Source organism: Arabidopsis lyrata (assembly GCF_000004255.2).
Source record: "Arabidopsis lyrata subsp. lyrata unplaced genomic scaffold ARALYscaffold_1, whole genome shotgun sequence".
NCBI classification, from domain to species: Eukaryota; Viridiplantae; Streptophyta; class Magnoliopsida; order Brassicales; family Brassicaceae; genus Arabidopsis; species Arabidopsis lyrata.
Genome location: NW_003302555.1, coordinates 29,386,857 through 29,410,400, shown reverse-complemented (window position 1 = coordinate 29,410,400; position 23,544 = coordinate 29,386,857). Strand labels below are relative to the sequence as shown.

Genomic DNA, 23,544 nt, shown 5'->3' with positions numbered 1-23,544 from the left:
AAAATCGTTATGAAAACTAACATAATTAGATGTTACATTAGGCATATAAACTATTCGATAGCTTTTTATCATCGCAAATGTCCGATTAGACAAATTTCACGGACTATAGTTTAATTTATCCACTGCATTTAAGTCCTCCTTACAAAAAATATGATATTATTAATGCATATAGTTTTGCATACGATATTATTACACTCGAAACATAGAAATTGGTATGTATACACCTAAATCGGTGTGAAAGGAAAAGAATCTATTCCTAAATCCTCATACTTATTTAGTTTCTATCTGTGGGTGAATGTTTTAAGAGATTAACAGTGGGGAGTGACAATACATAGACAGACTTACAGTATATGATTATGGCTATTAAAAGAAAACTATATTCTTCTAAATTTTATATGCACTTGCCATTTTCCTTGGTCAACATTTTGTTTTGTCATATTTATGTTATTTCCGTATTTGAGTTAACCACTAAAGATATATGAGTTTTAAAACTGAACCAAAATTAACCGAAATGTTTTGGTTTACACATGGTGAAGATCATACCGGTGGTACCACCAACACAAAATTGATTAAATCTTATTATTTTGTTCAATTATAAAGTTTACTAAGCAACATTTTGAAATTTTAATATTTTAATAATAATGTTGACTCGACTGGTAGAGTCCGATCGAGTTTAATAACACTGATGTTTTTTTTACAACATCAATTAATGATTATTAGTTTTTGACTGAAAAAGGATAATTATTCTCAAGCAAATCGTATGGTTTAAAATTTATTAGAATATAGTAATTATACGAACAATCTATATATCTTTTTTTTTTTTTGTTACTAATTGATCTAACAAATATAAGATCACGGTGATAATCAATCTAGTTTAATTCTGTTATATTAATAAAGTTTATTAGTATGATGTTTCATATACGATGACATTAATATAAACCGATCTAGTGTATTTAAGTTGACTGGACTGGTAGAGTCCGATCGAGTTAAAAACACTGAATTTTTTTGACAATAACAATTATAATGATTGTTATTTTTTGATCAAAAAGAGTAATTATTCTCATGCAAATTGGATGACCTAAGATTTATTAGAATATACGAACAATCTATATATCTGTTAGATTTTTTTTACTATCTGATTTAGGAAATATAAAATCACGGTGATACTCAATCTAATTTAACTCCGTTATACAGCGACATTAATATAAACCCAAGAAATAAATAAATTATGATAAATGGTTATTTTTTAAATATGGTTTAAAATTAATTCGAATGTACATAAAACATATATTTTTGTTGACTGTTGATTTAATAAACATAAGATCGCAATGATACTCAATCTAGTTTTTTTTTTTTTTTTTTTTTTTTTTGACAGCAAAATAGGTTCATCCATTCAAGCTAGAAACGGACGGTATTCTTCTGGAGAAAACCAGACCGGTAATGAAGAGCTTACATGGGAAAAGATAGAACCGCGTGATCGTGCCTTTTTTGCGAGACAGTCAGCACGGGTATTGTTACAGCGTGGGATAAAAGATAACATAAAAGAGGGAAAAAGAGGCTTCAACGAGCTAAAATCTGCTAACTCCGAAGCAAAAGCAGGCCACTCATCGGGAGTGTCTAAGACTTGAGTTAACTCCAAACAATCTGTTTCAAAGACAGCATCAAAAATAGAGAGTTTAGTAAGCGACCTCATTGCCCAAAGTAAGGATTCAAACTCCGTGTGAAGCGGGGATAAACACCGACGAAAACTCCTTAAGCCAATTTGCTGCATATTTCCATTTGACTCAACAATCCAACCAATACCACTCAGGGTACAAGACTCCACCCAAGATCCATCTATCCGGCAGATAATAGAGTCATTCGGGTGATGATCTTGTAGAACTGGTCCCGGTTGGGGATTAAGGATCGTTTCTCGGGCTCTAGCTACTCGAAAAGACTCGGCCTCCTTTAAAGCATGTTGAATCGTGTCAGAAGGATGAATATCCGTATTCTCAAAAACTTTTGAGTTGCGTGCCTTCCATATGAACCACATGATCCAGGGAAAGTTCCTTAAGGTCTCCTCTCGTCCTCCTAACTCCTTAGCTCTCCAAAAGAGGTAGTCTAGGTTCGTAAACAGGGACCGTGAAGGGAAGACGTTCGGTATAATAGGAATTTGCGAAAGCGACCAGGCTTGAAACGCAGGGGGACACTCGAAAAGGACGTGGTTAATGGTCTCTTCAAATGTTCCACACTTGGGACACGTACGATCCGTGCCTAGATGTCGAACAGCTAAACGTTGGCAAGTTGCCAGGCAACCCGAGGCGGATTGCCAGATGAAATGTTTAATTTTTCTTGAGGTTGGAATCTTCCACGATTGCGCCTGGAGTGCCGTAACACTAGGTCCCTGAAAAGGGAGGTCGCAATCTCCTCTGCGGCATGCTTGCGCAGCCAGATAACCTGTCTTAACGGTGTAATTCCCAGACTTGGTATGAGACCAGATAAATAAATCTCTCGAGAATGACGAACTCGGATGCAGGCCTAGGATGGCGGGGACATCTTCTGGTAAGACAAGATCTTGCAATTTGTCTACCTTCCAACGTTTTGACACGGGATCGATGAGGTCATTTACGAAGAGGTTAGGATCTGGATTGGCGAGCCTACTCTTGGCTGGGCGAGCCGGTATGGACGGAATCCATGGATCAGACCAAACTCGTGTATCAAATCCTGAGCCAATATTTTTCCTCAACCCTGATAGAAGGAGAGGTCTAGCCGCCAGCATGCTGCGCCATCCATAAGAGGGTAGGTAAGACGGTTTGACAGACAACGGGCTGGAGTACTTGAAATAACGTCCTCTCAAGACTCGAGCCAACAAAGAGTCTGGGAAACGAACCAGTCTCCAAAGCTGCTTGGCGAGAAGCGCTAGGTTAAAATCTTCAAACACTTTGAACCCCAATCCTCCCTCCGAAAGTGGCGAGCATAGTTTGTCCCAAGCAATCCAATGAAGTCCCTTACTTTCTTGTTTATTGCTCCACCAGAAATTAGAAATAGCACTACTCAGCTTCGATCGTATATTCTTTGGTAGAAGGAAACACGACATAACGTACGTCGGCAAGGCCTGAGCCACTGACTTTATGAGGATCTCTTTGCCTCCCTTTGAAAGGAATTTAGCTGACCAAGTATTAATTCGGCTTTTAAGCCGGTCTTGTACAAAGGCAAAGACCGTAGCTTTGGAACCATGAATCTTTTCTGGGAGGCCTAAGTAGGTACCCATCCCTCCTTCTTGATGAATACCCAAGACTCTCTTAGTATCTGCTTTTGTCTGGGGTTGAACTTTGCTTCCAAACATTACAGAAGATTTAGCAAAATTTATCTGTTGTCCCGAAGCCTCGCCATATTGGCGGAGAATGGTAATGATTTCTTCACTTTGTTGACAGTCTGCCTTACAAAAGAAAAGGCTATCATCTGCGAATAGAAGGTGGGATACTGGAGGGCTAGCCAGGGAAAGGCGTAAACCTTGTATTTTGCCCATCCATTCTGCCTGCTTAATCCTGGCAATGAGAGCTTCAGTACAAAGGATAAAGAGGAAAGGCGATAGCGGGTCTCCCTGTCTAATACCTCGTGAGGGGACAATACTTCCTTTCGCCTCACCATTAATGAGGACTTGGTAAGAGACTGTCTCAATGCAAGCCATGCACATCTGAACCCATAGAGGTGAAAACCCGAGCTTCTTCATTAGCGCTCTCAGGAAAGGCCATTCCACACGATCATAGGCCTTGCTCATATCAGTCTTTATTGCCATAAACTTCTTTCGACATGAGGAGTTTGAACGAAGAGCATGAAAGTTTTCCTGAGCTATGAGAATGTTGTCAGTGATTAATCTTCTCGCCACAAAAGCGGATTGGGTTTCAGAGATCACCTTCGGAAGTAACCTCTTAAGCCTGTTAGACAAAACTTTAGAGATTATCTTATAGCCCACATTACATAGACTTATAGGCCGGAAACCCGACATTTCCTTTGGCCTGCCCGCTTTTGGTACTAGACAAATATTGGTCATGTTTAGTCTCGGGTCCAAGGTACCTGAATCGAAGAAGGACCGGACGGTAGCCAATAGGTCTGCACTTATCAAGGGCCAGAACCTTTGGTAGAAGAGGGCTGTCATCCCATCTGGCCCTGGAGCCTTCGTGGGATTCATCTCAAAGACAGCCTTTTTAACTTCTTCTAGTGAGACTTCCCTTGTTAGAGAGGAGTTCATATCATTTGTAACAATCTCGGGAACATCCCGGAGTATTTGGAATTCTTCGTCGTGGGCACTGGCTGTGAAGAGATTGTTAAAATACTCAACTGCTACTCGCTCGATACCCTCCTCCGACTCAATCCAACTGCCATCATGGTCTTGTAGTCCGATGATCCTGTTTATAGCCCTTCTTTGTTTCGTGGAAGCGTGGAAATATTTGGTGTTCTCATCACCCTCATCCAGCCAGTTAGCTCTACTCTTTTGTTTCCAGAAGATTTCTTCTTCTCTGAAAGCATCACAAAGCTTGTACTTGAGTTGCAAGATATCTTCAGGCTCACGATCCTCGTCTAATTGAGCTTCGTCTAGCTCTTTTGTCAGCTTTTCAATAAGCTGAGCTGAATTGGAGTTTGCAGCATCGGTCTTCCTCCAATTTGAGATCGCTCGTCTACAGGATTGGATCTTTTTAACCAGGTCAGGCTCATTTGGAATTGGGACTCCCCATCCTAATTGGATGGCTTCTTCGAGCCCCTCCTTTCCCAGCCATCTCTTATCGAATTGAAAGCGCCTACTCAGCTTCTTCTCTTTCGATAAAATATTTGCCAGGATGGGGCGATGATCAGAACCCCAAAGACGTAAATACTCCACATTAGTGTGGGAAAAGATGGTGTGCCAATCTTCGTTACCAAGGGCTCTGTCAAGTCTGCATTTGATTAGACCATTCCGCCTTCTTCCTACCCAAGAAAACGAGTTGCCCTTAAACGGGAAATCGATCAAACCACAGTTGTGAATCATAGTTCTAAAGGGTAGAAAAGAGTTTTCTGATCTCTTCTTGCCCCCTTGTTTCTCATGATGGCCTGTTAACTCGTTAAAATCCCCAATCAAGAACCAAGGACCCTCTCGTACCACACCAATACGGGTAAGTCGTTCCCAAACAATTTCTCGGCACTTAACGACCGGATCTCCATAAACAAAAGACAAAAACACTTTGTTTCCATCAATAACAGTTTCTACATCAATCAAGCGATCATTAGAAGAGATAATAGTAGTAGGATAGTCATTAGAATAGAATAAAGCCAAACCTCCACTACACCCATCGGGTTCGACTGTAAAAAGATTATCATATCCTAATTCAAATTGTCTTTCTTCTAACTCGACTCGTACATTTTTAGTTTCAGAAAGGAACAAAAAACCTGGGAGGAATTTTCTGCGCATCTCCCTTAGCCTCTGAATTGCCAAGTATGTTCCAACTCCTTGACAATTCCAGGCGAGAATCCTCATATCTTCTTACTGGGTGGGTTCTGGGACCCCACCAAACCTGATCGAGACTTGGACTTCTTGTTAATTGCTGATGGAAACACCCCAGAGCGGGGGAGAGAAGAAGATGGTTTCCCATTCCGAGAACGAGCTGTCTGACTTTTCGCTTCAGCTCTCTTCTTCGGAGAGCCCGCATTAAGGATATTCATTTTCTTAGAAGCCATACCTAGCAGCTCGGTGGGGCCTTTATTCGTTTGAGACTTCGCTTCTGCTCGTCTTCTGCGGTGAGAAGCTTTTGACCCTGAAGCCTTTGGGTATTCAATTCGTTCCTTCGCAGGTCTGCGAGTGGGAGAAGGTGCAGCTTTGCTGTTAAGTGATAAAGAGGAGGGTGAGAGAGGTTGCTTCCTGCGGGATACTGGCTGGATCTGTTCTGAAACTGTGTGCTCCCCACTAACTTGCGCATCCTCCTCCTGCAGATTGTCTTCTAGCAGATCATCATTGTCTAATTCCTCCTGTTGCATAAGCAGCTTATCCTCATCATTGTCCTCCTTATCAGGGGACTTTTCAGCTGTTTCCATTAAATCTGTATTGATTTGCTTAGCCTCAAACTCTTCCCATTCTTTTAGTTGTAGCTCTTCCTCTTCCGTTAACGGAGCTAGGTCCTCTTGAGAGTGATCTTTTTCCTTCATGGCCGAAGTGAGATCCTTAGTAGAAGTAAGGACTGTCTTTGCCTTAGGTGTTTTTTCTTCTTCCATAGGAGCTACAAAGCCAGCAGCTCTCTCTATTGCATTAGCAGTCCCTGAGCGACTTGACTCTTTCTCCTTATAGTACACTCTTCCAATGTCCATTTTTCGGTGAAGATCGGAGGCAGTAATCGTTCTCGAACCGTCTTCAGCTGGCAGCCCTTCTTTACCTTTAACCCTTGGGGAGGGCTGTCTAAAAGGTTCTCTCCTAGGAGACTTGTCATACCTGGAACCTTCTCTATACCCTTCTCTCTTGTATTGATCGGAGAGCCTTTTTCTGTCCAGAGTATGCCGTGCATCCCTAGTATCCTCAGAAGTTACCCGTTGAACCTTTCGATCTCTATAATCCCCCTTCTGTTGACGGCCTGACTTTGGGACCCAGGTGCTAGTAGCCACAGATTCATCGTGTCTCCTTTTCCTGTAATCAGAATGGTAAGAATTAAAGTTCTCCCGATTTCGGGGATAGTGGTAATTATGATTTGCCTCTAAACGTTGCCACACAGGCTTGTGTTCTCTCTCTTGCGTATAGAAGCTTGGAGATTGACGAGAAGGGCGCCTGTCTACCATTTGATCCCGGTGATACTCCTTTTTGTAGTTTTCAGTCCTGGTCAAGCGAGTAGATCTTTCACTGTCATCAGTCCTCCTAGAATCCCAGTGATGACCATTTTTAAGGGGTTGATCATTGTATCTCTCTTCTTTGCGAGAATCCACCTTGCCTTCCTTTGGATGAGATTTGTCTCTTCGTAGATCCTCTCGAAGAAACTGGTCAGAGTTAGAGGAGTGAAAAATTTTGGTTGCTGCTTGTGGAACTCGAAAGAGCTCCTCTTCTTCAGCTTCTTTCCGTGCTAATTCAGCCCTTTCTATCCTAAGCCTGAGTCTGTCCTCTTCAGTAAGGTTTGGGCAACTTCTCTCTTCATGAGTAATCAGCTTACAAGTGAAGCAGTAACGGTGAAGTTTTTCATATTTGAAAGTAACCAAGTGTTCCTCGCCGGATGAACTAATAGCTTTCTTTTCAAATCTTAAAGGCCGTGTGACATCCACAGAAACTTGAATTTTCCCTGTCTTTTCATCCACACTAACTACCTCACCCAGTGATTTACCCATACTCTTCAGCGGGCCTTCGGACCAAAATTCTCTCGGGAGACCTTTTGTCTGAACCCAGAAAGTGATGCAATTCGGGAAATCGCTGCTGGCGTTCGGCTTCCATCTTTCAAGAGCGAGACTCCACCTATTGATATGACAAGGACGCTTGTTGAGGACTCGTTGCAGATCTCCTTCATTGTCGAAATCAAACTGGAAACGCCCATTCCCTAAGTCAAAGCCCTTCACTCTTCCCTCCACATCCCAAATGTGAGACTTTGGCATGACAGCCAAGAGTAGTTCAGTACTCCGACCTTCAGCATTGAAAGTTCTTCCAATTAAAGTCAGCTTGAATCTCTCCAACAAATGGGAATTGTCCACCGGAGGCAAAATAATGGGGTCATCATCTTCCGCCAAAGAAGGCAGAGCCTTGGAAGAAACACCAGACTTAGAACGGTACGAAGAATTCATCATGTGTGGTTGTAAGAACTCGTAAGGAAGCTGGAATAACAGGGGACTAGTCTTCTAATAACCTTAGAACCACAGAAATCGTGAACTGTATTAGAATAGCGTTGAAAACAATCGAACTCCGGCCGTAACCCTTTGACAACACAATAGCAGAGGAGACCCGAGAACCACCGTTGCAGAGAGAAGGGTTGTAGATCCGGTTCTCCACACAAAACCCCGAGATACGAAACTGAAACAAACCGCCGAGAAGCGAAACTGAAGCAAATCGCCGAGACTGGGAAGAAGATGGCCGGAATCTGAGAGCAGTTCCGACGCAAGCGATCTCTCCGGAGAAGGAGACGGATCGAGGTCAGAAACTGAGAACAGAAAAACGAAGTCTTCAAAACGGACCAGACACAAAGCTAAACTCTCTCGAGTGTCGAGGATTGAAAAACTCCGGCGAATCAAAGCTGGGAAACGCCTGGGCTGCTCAGATCTGTGAACTCGCTAGAGGGGACGCTCTCCATGCGGCTAGGGTTACTCAATCTAGTTTAACTCCGTTATATTAATACCATTAACATGTGGGATACGGAAACATTTCTATAAAACGCAAAATTAAATAAATAATAACGGTTATTATTTTAAGGGAGACCACAAAAATGCCCCCTTTTCAATACCCCTTTTCAAAAATGCCCTTTTTGGATGTCCATTTTTAAAAATACCCCTTTTTATGTATAAAATGACTAAATTACCCTTCTTTTAATAAAAGATATCATAAATATATAAGGAAATATAACAAAATTAGGTCCACAAAATACAAAATATTTTTCGGCGGGAAAAGTGATCCCCCAATTTTTCCCGCCAAAACGCTTGTAAAAATTTGTAAAACCTTTAAAATACCTTGTAAAATTTTCTCGTAAAATTTTTTCCCGCCAAAAAATTTTTTTGCGGGAAAAGTGATTCCGCAAATTTTTTGGCGTTAAATTTTTGGCGGGAAAATTTTTGGCGGGAAAAATTTACAAGGTACTTTAAAGGGTTTTTACAGGGTATTTATAAGGTTTTACAATGTATTTTAAAAGGTTTTACAACGTATTTATAAAGTATTTATAAGATATTATAAGATTTTACAAGCTATTTTATAAGGTTTTACAAGTTATAAGGTTTTACAAGTTTTTTATAAGGTTTTACAAGTTATAAATACCTTATAAAACCTTATAAGTACCTTGTAAAACCTTTTAAAATACATTGTAAAACCTTACAAAACACTTGTAAATACTCCATAAAACCTTTAAAATACCTTGTAAATTTTTCCCGCCAAAAATTTTCCCGCCAAAAAAATTTCGGCAAAAAAATTGCGGAATCACTTTTCCCGCAAAAAAAAATTTTTGGCGGGAAAATTTTACAAGGTATTTTAAAGGTTTTTACAAGTGTTTTGGCGAGAAAATTGCGGGATCACTTTTCCCGCCAAAAAATATTTTGTATTTTGTGGACCTAATTTTGTTTCAAATAAGGGTAAAATGGTCATTAAAAATTAAAAGAGGGCAAACTTAAAAATGGACTCTCAAAAGGGGCATTTTTTGAAAAGGGGTATTGAAAAAGGGGCATTTTTAACAATTTCTCTTTTTTTAATCCGGTTTAACTGTTATGTACACTAGAATTTAGTGATTTTATATTTAAATTAAATTTATTAATGATAAACCCAATCACGTCGAAGTTTAAATGATATTAAATATTTTAATTAATCAATTTTTATCATTAAGTTTAACAATAAAAGTTTGTACGTATATCGATAATGAAGGAAACTCGGTTTTGTTTTCATTTTTTTTTATCATTAGTCTTTCGGTATTGGTTTTACTTAACCGAACCGAAGTAAAAACCAAAATAAAAATAAATAAAAAAAAGAAAAACTCTTTAGGGATTGCTGACACAGTGAATGACGAAAGTTTGACCATGTAAAATTGTTACCAAATTAAAATGGTTACAAACTTTGCTATATAAGAACACTATATTCCTCCTATGCAATACACACCCCCTCTATCTTTTTCTTTCGTTTCCGGCTATCTTCTTCTGAAGAAAAAGGTTTCTCCTCTTACATCTATAAATTATGTCGTTATTTCATTAATATACCAATCATTTGATTCTAAATCTCACAAAATTATCACTTTTACACTAGATTCGGTTTCTTGACATCTTAGAGGTTTGTCAAAAATGAGTGATTTTGATGGAAACTTCATAGAAATGACGTCGTATTGGGCTCCACCGTCCAGCCCTAGCCCAAGAACGATATTGGCGATGCTGGAGCAAACCGACAATGGTATGAATCCGATAAGTGAGATCTTCCCTCAAACCAACATACCAAGAGATCATGATACTGATCAGTCCGGACAAAGATCTGGTCTCCGTGAGAGATTAGCTGCAAGAATAGGATTCAGTCTTCCAACACTCGATACAGAAAACATGAGTCCTTTGGATGCATTTTTCAGGAGCTCGACTGTTCCCAATTCTCCTGTCGTTGCAATCTCTCCAGGATTTAGCCCATCAGCACTATTGCAATCTCCCAATACGGTCAGTGATTCTTCACAGGTAAGTATTAATGTCTTTTTTTGTTTTATGATTGTTTTAACTTATAATACATATATAGTTTATATGATAAACAGTAAAAATCTATCTGTTATTGAACCAATATTTGGGAATATGAGTACGTATGTTATTATAATTCTATTTCGTGTAACATACTATATAAAAAGTAATATTGCTGTCAAAAAGAAAAAAAAAAAAAAAAAAGGTAAGTATCTATCGGTAAACACAGAATCTATTATTTCCTTTTTGTTGAAGTTTGATATTTTTCATACCTATTTGCGTTTACTACTTACAAATGTTTGTCCCGGACTAATTTATTTTGTTTGTGAATAAATTTTGATGCCCTGTAATTTTTTTTTTTCAAATGTCTTTTTTTTAATCTACGTTTACATTTACATAAAATTACGTTTGAAGCCATCGGGATCTTTAGCCTCAATTCTAGAACCCTAACTACAATAGTCTTTGGTACCTTCTTGTTCCAGATTATCCCTCCGTCTCCAGCCACCAATTACGGACCTCCGGAGATGGTGGAAACTTCCGGTGAAGACAATGCAATGACGATGGTATTCAACAATGATCTTCCTTATCAGCCGTACAATGTTGATCTGCCTCCTCTAGAAGGTAATTGATTTACTTGTGTCTCAAGTTTGCTTCCATTCTCAATTTTCCGAATCTTTTTGTCAGATTTTTCGTACTTGTGAAACAGTCTTTGATGATATTCCAACGGAAGAGTCCTTTTATATCCCATCTTATGAACCTGATGTTGACCCAATTGGAACTCCTTTAGTCGCTTCCTTTGAATCTGAACTCAGTGACGTTGACCCAATTGGAACTCCTTTAGTCGCTTCCTTTGAATCTGAACTCGGTGACGATGCCCATATCGACATCATTTCCATTGAAGACAGTGAGAGCGAAAATGAAAACAAAGATGAAGACGACGAGGACTACCAATTCGATTACGAAGACGAAGACCAAGGCCAAGACCAAGATGTATATCTAGATGAAGAGGAAGAGGAAGATGAAGACAATGTTGCATTAGATGATGCTCAACCTTCGTCTCGAAAGAGAAGGTCCCAACAAAACTTATAACATCATAATCAATAAAACTTTAACAAAATCTTATTTAAGTTAACCACTACATATATAAACTCTTGCAGGAGATTTGATCAGGCATCAAACAATATTGGAGCCACAAGAACAAGCAAGACACAAAGGGTCATACTTCAAATGGAAACCGACGAAGACAATCCTAATGATGGTTATCGCTGGAGAAAATACGGTCAGAAAGTCGTCAAAGGAAATCCTAATCCGAGGTTGTTATATATCTCACCATGTTCTTTGTCTCTTTTCCCTAACCGATTTAATCATCTTAGACATTAATATGTTTTTTATATGTTAATGTGCAGGAGTTACTACAAATGCACAAACAATGAATGCAAAGTGAAGAAACATGTGGAGAGAGGAGCAGACAACAATAAGTTAGTTGTGACTACATACGATGGGATACACAACCATCCTTCACCACCTGCACGTAGAAGCAATACCGGTTCAAGGAATCGGTCTGCAGGTACAACAATGTCTCAAAATCAGGTAGATCAAACCAGTCGGTTAGCTAGGGCTCCTCCTCCTTCGTCTCGCACACCTGTGGAGATGAGGCCTTTCTCTTCGATGGCTCCACAAGTTGATCTGACACAGGTTTATACGACCGGAATCTCTAAGCTGCCGAATGTACCAGTTTACCAGAATCCGGGTTTTATGTACCGGACTGATGAACCGATGATGAATGTGATGCCGGATGGTGCAGATGTGTACGGTGGGATCATGCATCGCCTATTTGTAAAGTTTGGTGTCGACATTTAGATTGTGACCCGTTTTTCTTTTTTCTCTTTTAATCCTTATCGTCGATGATATACAACAACTTGTATTCATCACTCATCAGCTTAATTATAAATTTTAAATAAAATATTTCGTTTCAAGTTTTTTCACTCATTTAATTTCTAAACAGTTAGAGATGTTTAATCTAGAAAATGGAACCAATTTAATCTAATTTAAATAGAAATTTGATTTTCTAATCCAAACTAAATTCAAGCAAAACAGGGAAAAAAAATTATGACGACTATGATTTTTGGATGTAAATACTGTGATTGTTAAAAACATTTGGTGTAAATACTTTGACTATAGAAAGTTTAAGACGGATTAGTAAAGATTATGGCCGAAGAAATTTTGACAATAAATAATATAAACTATACCGAATTTAAACTCGGACGATGACATAAAAATTCGCACAAATTAAGCTTCTCTTTAGTTAAATTTAATAAGACTCAAATAATTGTCACAACATATAATTGTTCCATATATTAATAATTAGATATTTCTTAAAATTATAATTTTAAAGCCATGTTTATTGATCTTCAGTGAATCTATGTATGGGTATTGCATGTTTATCATATTTTTTCATAATAACATCAAATTCAATCTTTGTTTTTTCTATTTTATGTGGAGAGAAAAGCAGATCTTATGAAGGAACAGAAAAAATCAATTGACAATAAGTTGCAATTTCTTTGTCAATTAATTAACCAATTAATTTCACGAGAAGTTTTAGACATTTGGGGAAGAAGAAAGCAAAAAAAAAAAAAACCTCTTTTATTTTTAAAGAATTACCTGCTTTCAGCAAAAATAAATCCAATATCTTATTTCACGGGAAGCAAATGCTTTGTAATGTTATAAAAATATTACTATCCAAAATTTGTCATAAAATTATATAATATTCAGTGTAATATTGTGTTAATCAAATTATAGAGAATACTAGAGTCTGAATAAATCACAAGTGACAGGTTATCCTTTGAGAAATATAAACACGTTCAATTTCCTCTCGAGTTGGTGTTGCAATTGTCGCTATGTTTCATGTTATCGAGAGACTATAGCTGCGATCGTCGTAGCGTAAAGCTATTTATGTTCTTGCGTCAATAGCATATTTTTTATTCTTTTCAATATTTATGAATTATGAGAAATGATACGTTATTAACAATATTTTCCTTGTTTATCCTAAGTTATCGGTATCATTTTAGTTTAAAATAATAATAAAAAAATTATCAAAAAGTTATTAGACCATTAAAAAAACAACAACTATGGATCCATCATCACACACATTTGTTAGAACCTCCTCTAGTTCAGAGCAAGATCCGGAAAGAAAAAAAAAATGAAGAAAGAGTTTTGGTTTTAAAGTGACGAGTAAGAGAGTATATCTTTGCGTCAGAGAATCAACAAAAACATAAAAGAAAAACGAAATCAGCAGTCAATGTAATCAAACAACAAACATTACAATCAAGAAAACAAAAAAAAGAAATCATTGAAAGAACATATATACACACGTTCGTAACATGCATCAAACAAAATCTCTATAACGTCATCACGGTATCGCTTTGTCTACATTTGGGAAAAAAACAATGGCGACACTACTTTTTCCAAAATTGTAGACAAAGAGGCACAGAGATGACGAGTTACTATTCTTCTGAAGCCCTAAACTCTGCAGATGAACAAGTAAGTATCTGTGTGTATTTATTTATTTATAGGAGGCTTCTCTAGGGTTACAACAATCTGAAACCCTGGCTAGAAGAATCTTAAGTGAAGTCGCCGCTAGAGTGTTGACGAAATTTGCAAAACATGGGCTAAGCCCTACTTCTTTTAAAAGCCCAATACATCTGAACCGAAATTCGAATAGACCGGTTTATACCAGGTCGTCTATGCTTTGAATTTAAACCGACCCGAAGAAGTCGGTAAGAATATGACTGACTAATCAATCCTGCGTCCAAACAATAATAAATCGTGTCAACGGCTCAAAAGGGGAAGAAGGAAGCATTGGAGATTCTGGGAATTCTGGGGAATTGAGAATTCAGCCATGGAGGAAGTGACGAGATCTGTGTTAGCGGAGGAGATACTAAAGCGTTTAGATCTGGAGAATCTCTGTTCCGTCGCCTGCGTTTCCACCACTCTCCGCTCCGCCGTTGTCTCCGGCGTTCTACCTTCTCTTACCTCTCTCGATCTCTCTGTGAGTTTCCGATTCTCTGCAATTCGGATATTTTTGTTTTATCTGGAAATTTATCGAATTTTCGTTTCTCTTAGATTTTCTCTCCGGACGATGAAACTCTGAATCACGTGTTGCGTGGTTGTATCGGACTTCGTAGCTTAACTCTGAATTGTCTCCGCCTTAACGCTGCTTCTGTGCGTGAGGTTCTCGGTCCACATCTCCGGGAACTTCACTTGCTCAGGTGTTCGCTTTTATCCTCCACCGTCCTCACTTCCATCGGCATCCTCTGCCCAAATCTCCGGTATTTAACTTTTTGATAGGTGCCTCTCGTGCTTTTGGTTATGAAAAAGGGGAAATTTGATGAAAAGTCGCATTTTTTTAGTGAAATATACTAATTGAATCGAATCCTCTGTCTTTCATTGAAAGCAAGCCTTTACTTATTGGGATCATTTGATGTGGCTTTTGTCAATCATATTCTTTTCTTGATCTCAACTTTTTAGTGTGTATTGCATATGATAAGTGAGTAATTAGGAGTTTTTTTTGGTTCAATTACAGGGTTCTTTCCCTGGAAATGGCAGACCTGGATTCTCCCGCTGTTTTTCAGTCTAACTTGACGCAGATGCTTAACGGGTGTCCCTATCTGGAGGTAATTTGTTAAAGCTTGCTGAGGCATTGGTCCGAAGAAGCGAGAAAGTGTGAAATTGAATTGGCTTTTATATTCTTGTGATGCTTGCAGTCTCTGCAACTTAATATCCGAGGTATCCTAGTAGATGCCACCGCTTTCCAGTCTGTTAGATTCTCCTTGCCAGAAACTCTCAAAGTTCTAAGGTTACAGCCACTTCTTGAGTCTGAGGCAATTCTTCTCATGAACAGATTCAAAGTCACTGGAACTTATTTGTCTCAGGCTGATTATACTGCCTTGCTTTCTCCTTCACCTTCTTTTACTTTGCAAAGCCTCTCTCTTGTCCTCGACTTGATATCTGACAGGCTAATCATAGCTATCACAGGTTCTCTTCCTCAACTTGTCAAACTGGACCTTGAAGACCGTCCTGAAAAAGAGCCATTTCCTGACAGTGACTTGACTTACACTGGGCTTCAGGCTCTGGGTTATTGTCAGCAACTCACAAGCCTCTCTCTGGTTCGAACTTGTTACAACCGCAAGATATCATTCAAAAGAATAAACGATATGGGTATATTTCTTCTTTCCGAGGCTTGCAAGGGTTTAGAGTCAGTGAGGCTCGGTGGGTTCCCAAAAGTCAGCGACGCTGGTTTTGCATCGCTCCTTCACTCGTGTCGGAACTTGAAAAAGTTTGAAATACGAGGTGCCTTCCTGTTATCTGATTTGGCATTCCATGACGTCACAGGGTCTTCCTGTTCTCTTCAAGAGGTCAAACTCTCGACGTGCCCTCTCATAACCAGCGAAGCCGTGAAGAAACTGGGGTTGTGTGGCAATCTCGAGGTGCTCGACTTGGGCAGCTGCAAAAGTATATCAGATTCCTGCCTCAACTCTGTTTCAGCCCTCCGAAAGTTAACTTCTCTGAATCTCGCAGGAGCTGATGTAACCGATAGTGGCATGCTTGCACTTGGTAAGTCAGATGTTCCCATCACGCAACTGTCTCTCCGCGGCTGTAGGAGAGTCAGTGACAGAGGAATATCCCATCTGTTGAACAATGAAGGAACAATCACCAAAACATTATCAACACTTGATCTCGGTCACATGCCAGGAATCTCAGATAGAGCCATCCACACAATCACACACTGTTGCAAGGCTTTAACAGAGCTGAGTATCAGGAGTTGCTTTCACGTAACAGATTCTTCGATAGAGTCGCTGGCTACAAGGGAAAGACAAGCAGAGGGAGGAAGCAAACAATTGAGGAAGCTCAATGTCCATAACTGTGTGAGCTTAACGACTGGAGCACTGAGATGGTTAAGCAAGCCGTCTTTCGCGGGTCTGCATTGGCTCGGATTGGGACAAACACGATTCGCTGGTCGCAAAGAGACGGTTACAGCTACGATTTGTGGACATAGGCCATGGCTCACGTTGTGCTTTGATGGATGTGAGCTTGGATGCTATGATGGTTGGGAATTCCACACGCCACAACGCCACTGAAGAACTCAATTGTCTCACTTGTTCATGTATTGTATAAAATCGTTCAGAAACATGATTCAGTAGGCTGTGTTAATTTATTTAAACTTCTTAAAAATTTGATTGTAAACTATTTAAAGATAAAATAATTCCAAGAAATTTGTTATCTTTATACTCATAATGTCAAAGGTATATTCTTATATTTGTAAACTTGCAATAGTAACATGCAGAAAGAACCAAAAACCATGTGATTTGTAAAATAGTTTTTTAAGTTTTAACCAAAACAATTAGTGAAGGATATAAACGATTAAAGTGCCTATATGGCTATATATTAGCCTGAGCAGATGGCAACATACAATAAAATCTGGAGCAAAACCAAGCCAACTACTGAAGATTTGACTTGTGAAGTGTGATTGGTCAAGTGTTCACGTTGTTAGTTAGTTAACTATGAAAAACAAAATACCCACATTTTTTCTTATTTATTCACATACTTACACATTAACGACAAATGTTACCTGAATCAACATCACGTGTCGGTTTCACAAACCGAACACCCGAAAACCAGAGTCTTGTCTTCTCCTTTACATTTCTTGTGGAGTTCCTACTAAAACATTAATTTTCTGTTAGTTCGTTACAATATAGTCATCTATATATTTTTTCTAGCAATTTTCTAGTGTCCTTCAATATATACTTGGTCCACTCAGGCACTCACATCTCTTGAATATTCACCAAAAGTGAATAAAATTTTCTTATATATAGTTTGCATTCTTTGTATATTAAGTAGTCAAAAAGGTAGTAGCAGAGAGATTCAACGTAAATTGATATAAAGAACTAACCAAAATATATTCACTAAATAAAATTACTTGATCACAAAACTTTGGAAAGTATAAAAAGAGCAAAAGTAAAAAAAGTCAAGAAAAATAGATTGAGATTGATGGATGGAAGTAAATAGAGAGTGGGTGTGTCGAAGAGCATGAGGGATTGCTTCTGTCAGTAAGCATATGAAGTATTTATATTTCACCTAAAGCCCTAAATCCATTTTCTCTTCTTTTTTTTTATAAATATTTTTTGACAAAGTATCATCGTCCATAATTCCATATATAAGGCCATGGATGCTCTTTTAAAAAATTCTTACAAACGATTTTTCTTAATAAAATATTTTATTTAGATATTAACTTAATTTGTTGGGTGAAGTTTAGGTTTCTATCTACACGCAAAATTGGCTTTCAGCTCATGACAACGTGCGTCATCTTCTTCCCATCTTTGTTACATATTTCACCGTCTTGTCATAAGTAATTATTTGACGTTTGATATTCGAGTTAAAAAGTATCGGGCTGATAGGTTATTTTGATTTTCTTCCTTAACAGTTAAAATAATGGTATTATCGACCCCCTATTATATAATATTATCACTAACGCCTTCTCCTGTATCAGCATATAGTTGACTTTAATCCTTTATGATATACTAAATATGTTGACAACAAAAAAACAACTAATATAATTTTTTCAACGTAGTATTTTATAAATTCATAATGAAGATTATTAGGAGATGCATTGGAACAACAATTAGTAAAATATAAAAAGAGAAAGTATAAATAAATATTTTCTCTGTTCTTTGAAATTTGATGTTCTAATGTTTTGAGTTTGTTCCACAAATATTGATTTTCTAGATTTTTTTTTTAGTTAATTGATTTCAATAAATCGTAGATTTCAAAATGTAGTGATTAACTGTTTCAAATTACTATTGGTTCATAGTTTATTAAAAATATTTAATAAAAGTAAATAATTAAACAATGATTGTTTCTTAAGAAATGTGAAATTTCTAGAAAATCAATCTTTGAAGAACATAAGGAATAAATGATACATGCAAGTTCACAATTAATTTACCATATGTTTTGTATATGTATCGTGGTGCATATATATGGTTGATCATGAGAAGGATCGGATCTAAATCTGATCATTGATTTTTGAATTCAGACATAACTAGACGCGTGTATAATGTATATGCGTATAGATATGTGTGCAATTTTTTATTTGTATGTATGTATATAATATATCAATAAATGTGTTAGGGTTAAGAGTGGAACAGAAGTGTATGAAAAAAAGGGAAGAGACGGGAGGCAACGAGACACGAGAGACGAGAGAGATACCTATGAACCACGACTTGTGTGTTTGTGTTTCATTAATTAAAAATTACTAACATAACTATATAGTATTAAGATCAACCTTTTTCATTTGTTAAAATATACTCCTATAACATAAGTATGAATAAGCACACCCTTTTGTTTTATTTTTGACAACTTTGATGCTTTTGTTTCACCCGACATATCGGCACCTTTTAGGGTTTTCATTACCTGTTTCTTCCCCAAAGACAAATGCCCTTTTTTACCCCATTAATTTACTAACTCTCGATTTAAATATTAATTACATTGATTATAAATAAGGGAATCGATCAGTACCTTTCTTGGAATTAACGAAAACCCATCATTTTTTAACTCGACAATGGAAAAAGAAATTTTCGGGAAACAAGAGGAAACCAGTGGTAGTTTGATTATTCCTCTAAGATTTTCTCTGTCGACACTAACCCTAATTATCAATTAAACAAATGTTTTATTTTTCATTTGGCATCCAAATGGGTGGTCTTAGTTGTCAAAGTATATATGATACTAATGTTAGATATTTTAGTTTTAATTTTTCATTTGGTCAGACGTTGGCTTTTCTTTTATAGGAATTCTGTACGTATATATTTACAGAGAAAAAGTCTAATAAGTTAATTTTCTTTTAGTTCTTTTGCAAAATGCCTTTTTTCAATGCCACTTTTCAAAAATGTCTTTTTTTAAAAACTTTATAAAAAATGCTTTTAAAAATATAAAATTTACCTAAATATGTATGTAACATTATTAAAACATATACAAACTACATTTCTATGTATCTAAAATCTTATAAATACTTTATAAATACCTTATAAATGCATTTTAAATACCTTTAAAAACCTTTAAAAAATCTTGTAAAATCTTTGAAAAACCTTAAAAATCCTTTAAAATAACTTGTAAAACCTTTAAAAACACCTTATAAAATCTTATAAATACTTGGATCGAGTCTTCAAGTAGTAGTTACAATCTATAAGTACCTTATAAACCTAATAAAACTTTATAAAAATTTCAGATTTAAAAAGGGGCATTTTTGAAAATGGGCATCTAAAAGGGGCATTTTTAAAAAGGGGCATTTTTAACAATTTCCACTATATTTTATGAGAATTGAAGCTGCTAAAGTCTTAGTTGTCGTATGATTTATTTTTTCTTATTAAGAAGCTGCTAAATCTAAAAAAAAAGTTAATTACTAATGTCGTAAATCTTGTACGAAAATTTTAAACAATATTTATTAGCATGCGAATATACATATAATATAAATATAAACATCCACAGAAGAAAGTTTGGAGATAAACAAGATTTTTGTCCAAGTGATCCCATTCTCAGAGTCAGAGCTCCGGCCTCCTTAAGCCCTAGCTAGACTATATAGTGAACAGAGCTAAATACAAACTTCTATTTTACCAAATCAATGAAATCATCATTTGTATAGTTTGACGGTAATCCTCCACATTGGCTCATTTGAGCCAATCCAATAAAGCTGTTGACAAAAAAAAAAAATAGTTTGACGGTAAATATGAATAACTTCTTATTATCATCTACACTTAGATACATACGGCTCAGTCTTTTTAGAATGTGTTCGTGTCAAACATAACGTACCCAATGCCCAACATTATTGAAACCAAAATATTCCTTCCCTTTCACATTTGTGACTCTTGGTTAGGGAGTTGTTTCCGGATGATCTTCATGATACTATAAACCATATAAAACGTTTTTTGTCAACTCAAAACCAAGCGGCTGATACATATTATCTCTGTTCCTAATAGTTTGATGTTTTGGGATTTTTTCTTATTCCACAAATTTTGATGTTTTGTAATTATAACCAATAGGAAGAAGAGAAGTAAAACTAAAATTATTAAACAAATAAACAAATAATTAAATAATATAAAATTTTTTTTTTTTTAATTTATGTGTAAAGCCCAAAACATCAAACTTAAGGGAAGAGAGGGAGTATTTGGTTTAGAGTTTTTTGGGGACGGATATGGAACAATGATTTTTCTCTTTATGTATATGCAAAGAATTATGAGTTAGTAAGTAATTTATTTCCGTACTTTTCATATAGTAGTGTTGACTTATTTAAATTTGTTTCATTCTTAACACATATACCATTTGCAAAAAAAAAAAAAAAAGATTTTTTTTCCTCATTCATCTCGAATTGGCTTTCATTTTAAATCGATTGTACGTATGCTTAGGGATTATTGGACTTCAATATCCTGTGACATTATATAACCATATATTGACCGATGTTTTTATCTACTACAGTAGTATTTCGTTCTTTTTCATTTTTGACGTGGGAACTTAACAACATTTTTTATCATTTGGATTTTGACTAAATGGCTTGTAAAATCTACAATGTTCCATTTTAATCGAAAACTTTATAAAAGAAAACTAAAAAGTATAGGCTTGTAGAGGACGGTCTCATATATATATTATCATCAAGACTATATATATAAATTACTAAAATAAATAGAAAAAGAAAAGAGCATGAGAAAGTGGAATCTCTCAAAAGATCGAAGAGACAGATTAACAACTCTCTCGTGCAAATTATATTATTAAGCCGCTTGGGTCCAAATAAGGCCATTTCCACAAATTTTAAGGTCTCTTTAATTATAACTGTGACGTGACTAATTTAAATCGGACGATTCCAATCAATTAGTTAATAAACTCACCTAACATCAGAACTTATCATATCGTGTATCTTATATATATACTGGAGTATAGAAAACCTCCACGAAATTTAAAATACATTTGAATCAGATCAGTGGATACATAGAATATCAAATCTTAAAATGCATCTAATATACTAGTGGATCGACTACTTGAATCAAATAAAAATAAATAATTAAAGAGACAAAATGGGATTATATATGTCAAAACGATACACCTAAGATTGAGTTTGACAAAAAAATATAGATATTAGTAGGTTCAACACAAAAGATTAGGTTGTCTCTTTGTTTGAGCTTCCCAAGAAACAAAAAGACACACATCCCAAGATCCTCCGCCGTCGACAATCTTCGCCGGAGCCATCGTCCTCTTCCGTCATCTGCTTAATCATATTTTGCCCTAACACCAAAAATTATCGATCTTTTTTTGTCTATTATACCTAGATTTAGTTTTTTTTTTCTCCTCTTTGGATCATTTCCACGATGAAACAGAAAAGAGGAGACGATTTTGCCAGCCAAGAAACAAAGAATTGTTAAGGAACTGAAGATTATATCCTTCTGAAGGATAATGGAGTCTAAGAAGAAGCTTAGCTTGAGACAAAGCAAAGCTTCCAATAGGAACGTTAACGAAACCAAATCTCTTCATCATCTCTTCCCAAATCTCAAACCTCCGATGTCTTTGCTTTCTCTCCGTCGCTTCTGCTGCCACAACATCCAAAATCTCCATACCAAACCACCGTTGCTCTAGGGTTAATCTCTCTCGGCTATTTGGCGGCAACGTCGCTTCCAACGAATCAAATATCGCCATGTAATGATCCACTGCCTCGGAGAATCTATTCAAGAACGAATGATCTCCGTGATTCGCTTCTCTCTCCGCCATTGTCACGATTCTAGGGTTTAAGCTCTTGATCGCTGACAAAAAGTGACCTATCATATCTCCATCGTCGTTAAAGATTTTGTGGAGGAAGTGAACACAATTGACGGCAATGGTCTCTCCTTGCACGGCAGAGAGAGCTAACAATCGGATCTGTAACAAAAGTCCGGCGAGATCTTCTTCTTCTACGATCACTAGCGTGTGAAACTGAAATTGGAGACCTAAAGAGTCAGCGAACCGGGTTAACCTGTCTCCGGTTCGGTTTAATCCGGTTACGTCTCGACCGCATCCGGTTATGCGGAGAGATGGAGGTGGACTGTTAGGGTTTGATGACCTCTCTGCTAGGGCTTGCATCAATGGAGGCCATTGAAGTCCTTGTGATATATCTAAATCAAGTATATGTAGAGCTCCGTTATCGTTTGTCTCCGTCGCGTCAAGGATCGCTTGGTTCGCCGTTAAATGACCGAACCGAATAAACGGCGTTAGTTGATTCAGCCAAAGATAGTAACAAGATTCGAAATCAGAATTGTTGTTCTTGGTCCGAAATAAGAACTGTTCTTTGCATACACTGCTCGTGAACACCGTGGAGTTACTCATCGTCATTTCGTTCGTCGTCCACGTGGCCACCGTTTCAGCCGTCGGATCTTGTTGTTGACGGTTGATCCGTACGGACAAGGCTTTTGTGAAGAGGTGGACAAGTCGCTCGGTGGAGTCACCGTGAGGAGAAGAGTTAAGGGACAGGATCGAGAGTAAGTTTTGAGCGGCGGTGAAGTTTGACTGGGAGACGAAATTCGCAGCGGTGAAAAGGAGACGACGGAGGTGATGGGAGGCGGAGGTTGCGGCGGAAGAGGAGGCCAGAAAAAAAGGAGGAGGATTATCGGTGGTGGTGGCGGTGGCATCTTCGGAGGAGGAGCTAGAGGATTTGAAGGAAGTAAGCATTTGAAAAGATAGAAAAAGATGCTTTTGGTTCAAATGATTCGTTTTCTCTCTCGATCAAATGAGTCTTTTTCAATGGTAATACTAAATATTATTTCCCTTTACCTGAAGGTATATTGCTTGTATTATTATAATATTATAGATAATCCACACTAGCTATAGCATTTGTACACACACATATATATAACATAGTTTTATGGATAGAGATGAAGATGGACCGACCAAGCAATTCAAGGGTCCATACGAATCCTCAAGCTGGTTTAGGGTTAATTATATATTAAAAAAAAGTTTACTATAATTCCACCGTAGTTTAATAACTTTTAGTATAAAATTATCATTTTTTCATAATATCTCTAATTTGTAAACTAAGTTTTAAAAATATGTGAGTGATTTTAGAAAAGGCGAATCATTCCATTATATTGTAACAAATTAAGACTTAATCATGGTGTAGTTTAATAGTTTCTCATCTCATGTAGTAACGTTACACTTTAAAAA

General features: G+C 37.1%; 3 protein-coding genes across 3 annotated transcripts; 2 read left to right on the top strand and 1 right to left on the bottom strand.

Moving 5' to 3' along the window:
- Positions 1-9,452: 9,452 nt before the first annotated feature.
- Positions 9,453-12,280, top strand: LOC9330574 (probable WRKY transcription factor 10). The gene is made up of 5 exons (XM_002894467.2): positions 9,453-10,320; positions 10,800-10,938; positions 11,024-11,387; positions 11,475-11,630; positions 11,724-12,280. Exons 1-5 carry the CDS (start codon positions 9,946-9,948, stop codon positions 12,175-12,177), a joined length of 1,488 nt encoding a protein of 495 aa, XP_002894513.1. The 5' UTR covers positions 9,453-9,945; the 3' UTR covers positions 12,178-12,280.
- Positions 12,281-14,100: 1,820 nt separating this feature from the next.
- On the top strand, positions 14,101-16,602 carry LOC9327908 (F-box protein At-B). Its single transcript, XM_021013269.1, has 4 exons — positions 14,101-14,365; positions 14,440-14,645; positions 14,900-14,990; positions 15,081-16,602. The coding sequence occupies exons 1-4, from the start codon at positions 14,216-14,218 to the stop codon at positions 16,452-16,454; spliced, it is 1,821 nt and encodes a 606-aa protein (XP_020868928.1). The 5' UTR covers positions 14,101-14,215; the 3' UTR covers positions 16,455-16,602.
- A 4,821-nt stretch (positions 16,603-21,423) lies between these two features.
- On the bottom strand, positions 21,424-23,347 carry LOC9327907 (scarecrow-like protein 18). Its single transcript, XM_002891799.2, has one exon. The coding sequence runs from the start codon at positions 23,050-23,052 to the stop codon at positions 21,712-21,714; it is 1,341 nt and encodes a 446-aa protein (XP_002891845.1). The 5' UTR covers positions 23,053-23,347; the 3' UTR covers positions 21,424-21,711.
- Positions 23,348-23,544: the final 197 nt, after the last annotated feature.

Coding starts and splice junctions, on each gene's coding strand:
- LOC9330574 (XM_002894467.2), top strand. CDS start 9,946: ATGAGTGATTTTGATGGAAACTTCATAGAAATGACGTCGTATTGGGCT. Junction 10,321..10,799: donor CGGTCAGTGATTCTTCACAG/GTAAGTATTAAT, acceptor TTCTTGTTCCAG/ATTATCCCTCCGTCTCCAGC. Junction 11,631..11,723: donor AAAGGAAATCCTAATCCGAG/GTTGTTATATAT, acceptor GTTAATGTGCAG/GAGTTACTACAAATGCACAA.
- LOC9327908 (XM_021013269.1), top strand. CDS start 14,216: ATGGAGGAAGTGACGAGATCTGTGTTAGCGGAGGAGATACTAAAGCGT. Junction 14,646..14,899: donor ATCCTCTGCCCAAATCTCCG/GTATTTAACTTT, acceptor GTTCAATTACAG/GGTTCTTTCCCTGGAAATGG. Junction 14,991..15,080: donor ACGGGTGTCCCTATCTGGAG/GTAATTTGTTAA, acceptor TGATGCTTGCAG/TCTCTGCAACTTAATATCCG.
- LOC9327907 (XM_002891799.2), bottom strand. CDS start 23,052: ATGCTTACTTCCTTCAAATCCTCTAGCTCCTCCTCCGAAGATGCCACC.